Source organism: Gavialis gangeticus, unplaced genomic scaffold (genome assembly GCF_001723915.1).
Source record: "Gavialis gangeticus isolate Ggan-Ray unplaced genomic scaffold, GavGan_comp1, whole genome shotgun sequence".
In the NCBI taxonomy this organism is placed as follows: domain Eukaryota; kingdom Metazoa; phylum Chordata; order Crocodylia; family Gavialidae; genus Gavialis; species Gavialis gangeticus.
In genome coordinates, this window is record NW_017729011.1 from 8,031,079 (window position 1) to 8,041,634 (window position 10,556).

The following is a 10,556-nucleotide window of genomic DNA, read 5'->3' on the forward strand; positions in this document are numbered from 1 at the left end:
TAATGAGAATGGGGTGAGAGACAGTATCAAAAGCCTTCCTGAAGTCTAGGAAAACTATATCCACTGCCACCCCTGCATCCAATGATTTAGTGACCTGGTCGTAAAAGGCCACCAGGTTGGTCTGACAGTGTCTCATGTAGATGCACCCAACAGGTGTTTAATTATCAAGCCTGGTTTTTACTTGCAGAAATATGTTCCAACTTGATCAGAGAGATATCAGAGAGAAGTGTGAGTTGTTGTCCCATTGCCAGGGCGTTGATTATTCACCAAGAGCATGCCAAACTGAGCCCAGGCAGCTGATCATGCTGGAGAGAGATGGTGGTCTCTTGAATTCAGATCACAAGAGGTTAGAAGAGACGGTTGTTTGGGCAGTGCAAAATATTTGCTGTCGGTGCTTCCTGGGCATTGTGTTCAGTCTCTCTCATCCTTCACTATCCATTTTGATTAATGAGCTTTATTCTGGAGGCCTTTTAACAGCTTTTTAGCAGGGAGGTTCCCCTGTCTAATGCCTCACAGTTTTGAAATTTGGATTCAGGAGGAAAATAATTTGCTACACTGGATAGTTCACAGCTGGTGTGATAGGCCCCAACCACCTCAACGTGGCAGCCTGAGTGTGTTGTTGTTATTAGCCCAGCAATCTTTTATTTCCCTATGGGAATTACCTGCTTCTTTGGGGAGGTGGGGATGCAGTGTGGCCTAATGACTAGAGCACTGGACCAGGACTCTGAATACCTGGGTCCTAGTTTGTGTTCTGCCCGTGGCCTGCTGGCCTCTCTGCCTTTATCCCCATTATGCAGATGAGGAAACAATGGTATGGACCTCCTTTTAAGAGCTTTGTGGCAGTATTTCTGGATGTGTACATAATGACGCATCTGTTTTACTAAGGAAGTCTTTAAATCCTGTTTCCCATAGAGCCAGGAATCTTTCTTATCTTCTTTTTTTTCTTGGGATTGAGGAAAAAGAGGCTCCCTCACTTGCTTTCTTCATTAGCACCTTGGAACAAGTTTCTTTGACCTATTTGCCTGTTCCCTGCCAGGCGGGAAACATCCAAAGCAGCAGCTGAAGTGGCCTGCCCAGTGACAGGTCCCTGTTAACATGTCTCCAGGTTCAGTCATGTTTTGGCTCAGTGCTGCAGATGACAGGATGATGGCAGGGTTCTGGTTGGAAATGGCTTTGTGCGACGTGTATCATAAAATCTGGCAGCATGAAGTCAGGGTTGTGTGAAAGAGGTGGGCGGGTGAAGGAAATGACAACCTAAAGGAAAGCCAGCTGACACAACCTGTGAATCAAGGATGGGCTCACAGCCAAGGTGGGAAAGGTGTTAAATTGCCATCAGAGTTTCCTTTGGCCTCTAAACAGCACCTCTCCTGGCACTACACACCACCTGCTTGAGTTTTTGCGCAGTCCTGTGGCAGTGGTAAAAGGTGAATCCAGCCTTGCATAAGGTATTTGTAATTTTGTGTCTGGCTGACCCACAGTCTGTCTGTCTTCTCCCCAACCCTGGGGCATGCAGGTTCCCAATTACCACCCTGGGAGATGGGGACTGGCACCGAGTTGCTCTCAGCATCACTTTGGAAAGACTGGAGCTGCGTGTGGACTGTCAACTGGTTGAGAGTGTGAGCTGGTCCAATTACTTTGGGATGGGAGTCACCACTGAAGGGCTGGTCATCATTGGAGGCCTGATTGAACCCTTTGAGATTCCTTTTGAGGTGAGGGCCTGCTCCTTTTGCACACAGACTCTCCTTTTCCAGCTGTAAAGCAGTTATCTGCAGGGGGCTGGGTTTGTGGGGGGGCTTCTGTTCAGGCACTGCTTTACTGGGCTGCAGTTGCATTTGCTCCTGAAGATCCTTATCTCTTGCTTTGCTGATAAAAGCCATTTATTTTCAGTGCTTAGTGGACCTGCTGTGTAAAGGCTTTGACAAGCACTGAATTGTTTGCCCAGAGAAATACAACACTGGCCGTACGCCAGTCCGTAGAGAGAGACCCTTGGCAACCCACACTTTAACCCGCTCCTCCCTCTGTGTTAGTTACACACCTTTGCCCACACTTTGCAGGGAGAGAGGAGGCTGCTTATGTCCTCTCTGTTATGTGGCTTTTCACAGGAGGCTTATGCAGAAATTCATGAGAGCTATTCAGTACTGGAAGAATGAAGTAGTGGCGTGCGAGGACTGTTCTTTAAAGCAGCTGGAGTCAGAGCACTGGGGAGTTCTCGTTTCTAGCCAGGCCTGTGTACTCATGACTTCTGAAATTTTAAGAGGAGAAAAGAAAAAAAAATACCATCACACCACTTGGCACTCTTACATAGCAGCCTTCCTCTGAGGGGATCTTCTCTTTATCATTGTCCTGCTCACCCTCCCAGGGACTTACTGTCTCCTGCTTTGCAAGTGGATAAGCTGAAGCCATGAAGTGGGAATGAATGGCCCAAGGTTGACATCATACTGTGACGGGAGCTGGGGTCAAGCCACACTCCTTCCCACTACTACGTCTTGTTGCCTGCAATTAAAATCATCTGTGCTGCATGGATGGTACTTGTGCTGTGCAGTTAACTTTGTTATTTGCATATCCATGGGGTCTATGGAGGATTCAGTGAAAGATCTGGGCCCCTTTATAATTAAGCATTATACCCACATGCATCAAAGTTACAGTCCCTTCTCCAAAGAACTTGCAGCCTAAAGATGTACAGAGATTAAAAATAGGACCTCTGTAAAAGACCTGCCTAAATCTTACTGATTCAAAGTTTATCTTGAGGCATTTGCATTGAAAAATCCCAGTAACTAACAAGGGATATCAGACTGCAGAAGCAATCAGTGCCAACATGCAGCACTGAGCTCCCATCATTTTGCATCAGGGGCCCCTTCCCTGTTTTTTCAAGAGCACATACAGCTGTAAGTTCCCCTCTTTTCCAGTTTAGGTTTGCAGCCAAACCTATGGTCTTGTAGTAAGACAGTTTCCCACTGGAGAGATTGGCTGGCAGCTTCCACATGCTCTCCTTCGCTTTTTCCACTGTTTTACCACAAAGGAGTGAGCCTAGGTAGGGCAGGCTCACTCAGATGATTGCTCTGGACAGCTGTGTCATGTGGAACAATATGAATTGATAGGCATGGCTTGATGGCAAGTTACTACACTAATTACCCTGGATGTACTATACAGACAGCTGAGGAAGAATAGGAGGAGTATCAGGAAGAGGAACCAGCTCTGACTTTAACAAATTCATAACTTGAGTGTCATGAGCCTTCTGGCTGCCCTCGGCAAGCAGGAAGCAACCCACTCCCTGCCTCTTGTTTGCTTTGTCTCTCCCATGTAACAGTCAATGTACCGGGTCCATATAGCCTCATTTCAACCTGTCCCACTTGCTTTTCATTCAGTTCTGATGTGGAGCAGGCATCAGGGTTTGTATGTAAGCTACAGCCTGTTTTGTTTTCTTGCCTTTCCAGGGTGCTCTGCAGGAGCTGACCTTTATGATGGGAGACCCAGGGGCTGCCCATGAACAGTGTCACAGCTACAATGCAAGCTGTACCAGCGCTTTTGGCATGGCACCTTTCCACAACTGGACCCACTTCTTGTGGGAGCTTTCCACAGAGGTACATCTGAGGGCTGGCAAAGAAAGTTCCTGAGTTTTTGGCATTGTCCTCAAAATTATGGGATCCAGTTCATCCTAGGGGTAGCACCACTTAGGTCAATGGAGCGGCCCCTTTGATTAATTCGGCCCAGAAAGGTTCGAGTGTATGGTGTCCTAGTGTTGCCTATTCTGTGGTTTGATATCAGTGCGGTAGTGGTCTTTTCTCTCCCTGTGTGAACATGACAGTGCATCAGATTACCTGGTGCTACTGAACCTGTGCCCACATAGCACTGGCAGGCAGCAAGAACTTCATTTATGGCAGATGACTTTTGATGTGGGGACAGCTGAGAATTAAGCATTAGCTTTGCAGTATTTGCTCTCTTGTCACTGTGCAGCGTATCCATGGCAAAAGCAGCTAACAGCTATGCTGCTTTGTCTGTTCAGATGCCTGAACAAAACTGGCTTGCTTGTAGTACCGTAGAAGGGGACGGGATAGCACTGCAGGGGGTGGCGGGGGGCATGGGGAGAAGCTGAATAAGACCTAGCTTGGAACAGGTGTGGGGGCATGGGCATGGAAAAAGAAGTCCTATATTTTGCCTACTGGGGTTGAGGGGCTTTACATGATCCCAAATCCTGGTGGCTCTCTCACTGAGCACATCCATTCTGAACAGCCATGCACAATTCATGGAGAATCCAGTAGCCTTTGTGGGAGACATTGTCTTGGCCTCAGTCCCTGCTGATGTCACAGTGATCTAGGAGGTTTTATTCAGTGTAAGCTGTCAGTCAGCTACCCCTTTCTTGTTGGGATTTTTAAATGCTGAAGCCCTAATGGCAGACAGGTTTCATGCAAACGTTGAATGGGAGGGAGGAGGAAATATGGCTTAGAGGGAGGGAATTGAACTTTAAGCAGTCTGTGCATGCCCACATGTATAAAATGGAAGAGGGTAGTATGGAGCAGTGCTCCAGCTGAATCAACAAACTCGGCCAAGAAGAGCACGGGATGAATACAAAGTGTTGCCCTCAGGAATCCCACTCCGATTCACGCCCGTGAGGTCTCTGCAGTGAACTCCCCAACGTGTCCTCCTCACCGTGCTTTACTCTTTGAAGGTCCCCTAAAAGTGGCAGCTTGGTGGATCTGGCTTTTACCGGGGTTATTTAATTCTCTGTCGAGAGTTCCTGCTTTCCCTTGGTCCCTCTGGAACCTGATCCAAAGATGCCTGCCTCGGTCCTGCTACAATCCCTGCTGAGCTGAGCTGCTCAGGTTGAGCTCAGAAGCCAAATGCATAGCAGGGGAAAGTCTTGATCTTCATTATCGAGGTGCAGGAGGTTAATCTATGCTGTCTGATGATACCCCTCGGGTTTTAAATGATGGAGAATAAGAAATCCTAATAGACCTGCTTGTTCTGAGTAGAATAATAGAGTCTGTACTCGATGAAGGGACCAACTGACTACTTCTCATGTAGGGCTAATAAGCACCTCCATTCTAGGCCAGGCGCTGAGGTCTCCTACGCATGATTCTTAATGCATAAGTACTGTAATGCTTAGCAGCAGGAATGAGAGAGGGAAGCTGAAATTTCAGCGATCCTTGATATAGGTTGTAGAGGCAATTGTACCTTCTTAGAAAGATCTGGATGTCATAGTTTTCCTTTGGAGAGAAGCAAGTTTTTGTGCATGGCTCTAACTTCCTTTTGCATTTAATATCCTCTGAAAGTGGAGTATGAATGACTTGGGAAGGTCTTCAGAAAGGGGGTCATGCAGGGTTAGGAAATATGATCGTGGGATGAAGCAGGTATCTTTCTTGACCCTCCCAGGAATTATGAGGCGGGGGAAAGACTTCCTGGCCCCTTGCTGCTCTTTTACATTCATTTCTATTAATCAGGATTTCTCTCATTACCAAGCCCAAATGGTGAGGGTGAAGGAATGAAGTTGTTTGTTCTGCTTTCCTACAAAACATGTCCTTGCCTTTGGCCTTGGAACAGTCATTGGCTTAATTGCTTAAGCACTGGGACATATTCCATATGTATTAGAAAACCAATGTTTAAAAGAAACTTGAGCATGGAAGATTAACTAGAGGCTTGTATTGCCAGACCTGAAAGGCCAAATGTGTGACAGAGACAGTAGAGCAAGAGAAGAGATGGACGTGTTTGCTACAATGCATGTTGTTGCTTGCCCATGTTAGGGAAAATGGTATTTGGTTCACCCTTGTTTGAGTTCCAGCACAACAAGTATCATTCACAGTTGTCCCTAACAATAATGGCCCCTGGTGCTTTTAGTGATGCTTTTCATACTTACAGTGCTTCACAGATCTTAACAGCTGCATTTTCTGATGCTCACCACAGGTTCACGTGGAGTAGGAGTTATCCTCATTTTACAGAGGGAAACTGACCCATAGTAGTCTTCTCCAAGATGATTAGTGAAATCCTTGACGTACTTGAAGTTTTTACTAAAACCTTGCTTCAACATAGCAATGGGAAAATTGCTAGATGTTTCTGCCTGAAACACATGCATTAAATTGCATTAAAAAACAAATTCCCCAGTCTTGCTGGAGTAGCATGAAGATCCCTGCTGGAAAGACCTTTCAACATGAACCAGCACTTACCTACCCAATCCACTCTTAACTACACAAACAAAACATTGCTAACCATTCACTTTATAAATTTAGCTATTTAAGTAGTGATATCTCCCTCTCCAACTGTGTAGGTACCACAAGAAACCAGTGCAAATCAGAGAACCTATGCTGAAGCCTGACTTTTCCAACCAAGTGGGAAGATATACGCAGGGGTTGTTCCAGTTTGTTTTTGTCCTTCCAGCTTTCATTGATGCATCATAATATCATGATGTTTCAAAGAGAAGCCGATTAATTGTTTTGTAGAAGTCATTAATTATCAGATAAAAGGAGATACTGTTCAGCAGATGTCACAAGTACTTTTATGCATCCTGAAAGTGTGGGAGATATTTCTCAGCACAGACCGTAAGCAAGATCTCTGCTCCGAGGAGCTTGCAGTAAAAGTGGACACTTATCCTATGCCCCCTAAAGTAAGCAGACTAACAAGACAAACATAACAGATTATGGATTTGTTTAGGATTGTTCAGGCAGTGTGTTTTTTTTGTTTTGTTTTTTTTTTTCAGGTAAGAAATGAAGAGGGTGGTATAGCACTGGTAAAATAGATCAAACAGCTACAGATAAGTTTGTAGGCAGATACTGTGCAGGTCATATAGAAATGGGAACACATTTGACTGTTGGATAGTCAAGGCTGCCATGAGTTCTCATAAGTAAGAGAAATGCAAAGGATGATAGCAGAAGTGTGGTGAATCCTGAAGAAGGCATCAGGGCAACAAGAGGCTTGAAAGTATGTCTGCCCCAGGAAAGTGTTTGCTACTGCTGTCATTTTTGGTAAGGGGACTGAGAAAAGCAGAAATCACTGGTCTCCTGTACAATCATAACAACCCAATCTTTTCCCAGTACTATGGTGAAGAAAATTGTCAAAGCCATTTCCCCAGGAACAGGGAAGGAAAAGATTTTACCCAGTGATGGAACTTTAAAGGTCTGTATGGGTAGCTTACAAGTTCTGTGTAGGACTTCATTATACCTGGTATATAGTAGATAGAATCTCACAAACTTGATAGTTTCTGCAAAAATGTTAGCGTCTTTGAAGGCAGCAAAGATTTAATTATGCAGTTCTATTGTGAGGTCTCATATCTTCCAATATTATTAATTTTACAGAAATGTTGGAATTCAGGAATGCCTTATATATTGTGCGAGTAAATTAGGGGCACAGTTTAGCTCGGTTGCTTGTCCACTTGAAGCAAATGTAGGTGCATGCCGAGTTTACATATAGCCATTAAAAATTGGTCCATAAACCTCTTCAGGACATACTGCAGGATGTGAACGATCTATGTGAATAGCTATGAATGATGTTATTTCAAAATTGTCCAAACAAGCTTCCTAGTTCAGTGTATTTGCCTGTCCTGTTGTCGGTCTCTGCTTGCTGATTTGCAAAGCTGGCTGGTTGGCAGGGGACCCCGTCATGGTTGGAGTGCATTAGCAAGGTTCTGCCCCAGTAAGAAAGCTGGTGAACTTCACAAGTCCAAAGGGGATGGGTAATGAAATTCTGGAGCTAGGACAGTTTAATTTTTTCCAGCACTTAATCAGAACCAGAGACCCTGAAGGATCTTTTACTCTGACATTAAAGACTCATTTGGACTTATTAACATCATTTTTTAATGTGTTTATGGTTCCAAAAATAACCAGGAGCAGATCAGCCGCTTATGGAGAGACGCGTTCCCAACTCTGCCGGAGGAACCATCCAAAGTTTGTAGTTATTGTTTCCAAACCTTTATGTGTTTAAGGAGCTCCAGTGTTTTCAATAATGACTAATTAATCCCAATTAATTTTAAAGGACTTAGACACTATGGGAAATTAGACACTGGTGCACATGTGCTCCAGGGGTGGGGGGAGGGCCCTTTAATTACAGCGGCTCCAAGAGCTGGCTACATGTGTGCATCCTCTTCCGTCCTGTCAGTTCCTGACATAGCAATTGGGTAACCCTGCTCATCTTTATTTTTTTCTAAAGAGGAAATGGTTTGATCAGCTTATTTTTACAGGCTCCCTGTAAGATAAGGAAGTAAAACTGGGAAAGGGAGGAGGAGTCAAGACATGGCGCTATTTCATGGTCAGGGTGGCTAGGGTCTGGAACCAACTTCCAAGGGACACGGTGCAGGCTCCTACCCTGGGGGTTTTTAAGAAGAGGTTAGATGAACACCTTGCTGGGGTCATTTGACCCCAGTACTCTTTCCTGCCATGTCAGGGGGTCGGACTAGATGATCTTCTCAGGTCCCTTCCGACCCTAGAAACTATGAAACTATAATTCTTCCAATTTACCTCTTTCAGACAAGTTTTAAAACCATTTCCTGGTTTAGACATGAGTTGGAGTCACTGTGAAGATAAGCCCCAGTACCCAGAACCAATGTCCTCCCCTTTCAGAAGTTTGCCTTTAATCCTAAGTAACTAAAAAGAGGTAAGATGGGTCTGTACTCTAAAGTCTTAGTCTCTTATCTCTCTCCTCATCTTCCTGGCTTTTAGGGTTTCTGTGTTAAGCTTTGATGTGGCTCCTAATGTTTGCACCTATACACTGCACAACACATCCTTTCAGTGAAGGAAGAGCAAGGAAATTTCTATTTCAAGAGTGATGGGTTTGGTATGGGAGTCGGGGTAGACAGATTGATAGGTTTATCTGTCATTCTCTTGCAGGTTGAGATGAAAAGTGAGTCATATCCCACTGTTATCATGATGTTTGCCATGAAAAGAATACATGTATTACTTTCATGGCATAAACCCAGAGGCCTATATATCTTGGGGGTGGAGGGGTGCGGATTGCAAGTTAAAACACAAAGTCCTGTAGCAAGGTGGCCAAATGAAAATTCAGACTGAGACCCATAACACCAAATATAACAAGGAGATAGATTGCACTGAGTAAACTACCTTTGTCCCTGATTTTGCAAATACTTATGCAGGCGGGTGAACTCATTGGGATTGCTCCTGTGTGTGAAGTTGTTCACATGCATAAACATTTGCAGGATCAGGTTTATGAGTGTCCCCTTCCAGACTGGAGGAAAAATGTGCCTTGAGTCAAATGGGTTTGTTTAAATATGATCTCCAAAGTAAATAAGATCATATCTGTGCCTTCACACAGTTTTCAGCTGAGAGTGGGAAAAGCTGATGCTGAGGTTTCAGGGGTTGTGTTAGTGTATATCTTGTTAGTTTTCCTAGGGAGTTATCCCAGCAAAACTGAATACCTTGCATCTTGAAATTCCTGATGAATTCTTGGGTAGGGGAGAGAGCAGAAAAGATGATTTTGGTCAGGAAGGAAGCTAAGAGTGGAATACGAGTCCTTGAAGGGTACAACAGAAGACCTACTTCCTCTGCTGATCATATGTGAATGTTAAAGTATTTGAAGACGCACCAAAAAAACTAGGACTCTTGGTTCCAAAATGATACCTTTTATTAGACCAACTGGGAACTTGCAAGAAAATTGTCCTTTTCTGCAAGCTTTTGGGATCCAACTCCCTTTGTCAGGCTCTGGGAAAAGTATAGATGGTACAAGATGGTAAAAAGTCCCCATAGGTAGGAAATAAACTTAATTCTTGCACAGAGGGAGCTGAAGATGGAAAGCTGTCCCTCTGGGTCCATGAGAGTGCCTTTGGGAGCTGTGCTGAGTAGCTCGTTGATGTGTAGATCAGGTAGAATTCCTTCCCTGGAGGTGTCAGATGGCAGGCAGGGAGGTAAAAATCATTCTTGTTGTTCTGCAATGCAGTTTAGAATCCAAAATCGGCTAAAATTCAGCATCTTCCATGTGTCAGGGGTGTATTTGGTAGCTGTGTTGGTCTGAGGCAATAGTATTTGAATGCTTTTCCAGGGTACCTTTTCAAAGTGGTTGATGGGGATTTTACCTTTAGCATACAGGGGAGTCCGAGTTTAATCCCTGCAGGTTGTCTAGTGCGGTGTGTCCTGTAATGAACTTTGTATGCACCCTGCATGATAAAGACCAGACCTGATAGAGTGAACCAACAATTTTCTCCTCTGCTGCTGCTTTGCACCATCTTTGACTGCAGCAGTTGAGACAGGGATGTCCCTTTGGTTGATCCAAAGCAAAGGCAGGCCTGGAAACTGGGAAGTTTGACTAATGGTTTCAGCACAAGAAGAGACATTCCTGCCTTCCAAGGCGCCTTGCTTGAAATGGTGCAAATAAAGAGGAGCTCTACTTTCTCCTATAAACGCTTGCATATTTCAGCCATTGACAAAGCACTGCATTGATAGGGTATGTCTGAAATGATTTGTCATAGATCCATTCATCTCTATGATTTACTTCTAAGGAGTCTGTATCGAAAAGAAATAAGGGGGGGAGGTGTTCTGGAACTGGTCTTTTAATCTTTATTTCAAATATAACAAAATAAATGTCATTCCATTTAACCATGCCATGTGGTGTCATCTAGAGTG

The 10,556-nt window shown here is 44.4% G+C and overlaps 1 protein-coding gene across 1 annotated transcript in view; it reads left to right on the plus strand.

Moving 5' to 3' along the window:
• LOC109292865 (collagen alpha-1(I) chain-like) overlaps positions 1 to 10,556 on the plus strand; it is a 197,747-nt gene that overhangs the window by 4,637 nt on the left and 182,554 nt on the right. Inside the window, exons 3-4 of the mRNA XM_019510486.1 lie at positions 1,514 to 1,709; positions 3,435 to 3,581. Of these exons, the coding sequence (XP_019366031.1) occupies positions 1,514 to 1,709; positions 3,435 to 3,581 (343 nt within the window). The remainder of the gene's footprint in view (positions 1 to 1,513; positions 1,710 to 3,434; positions 3,582 to 10,556) is intronic.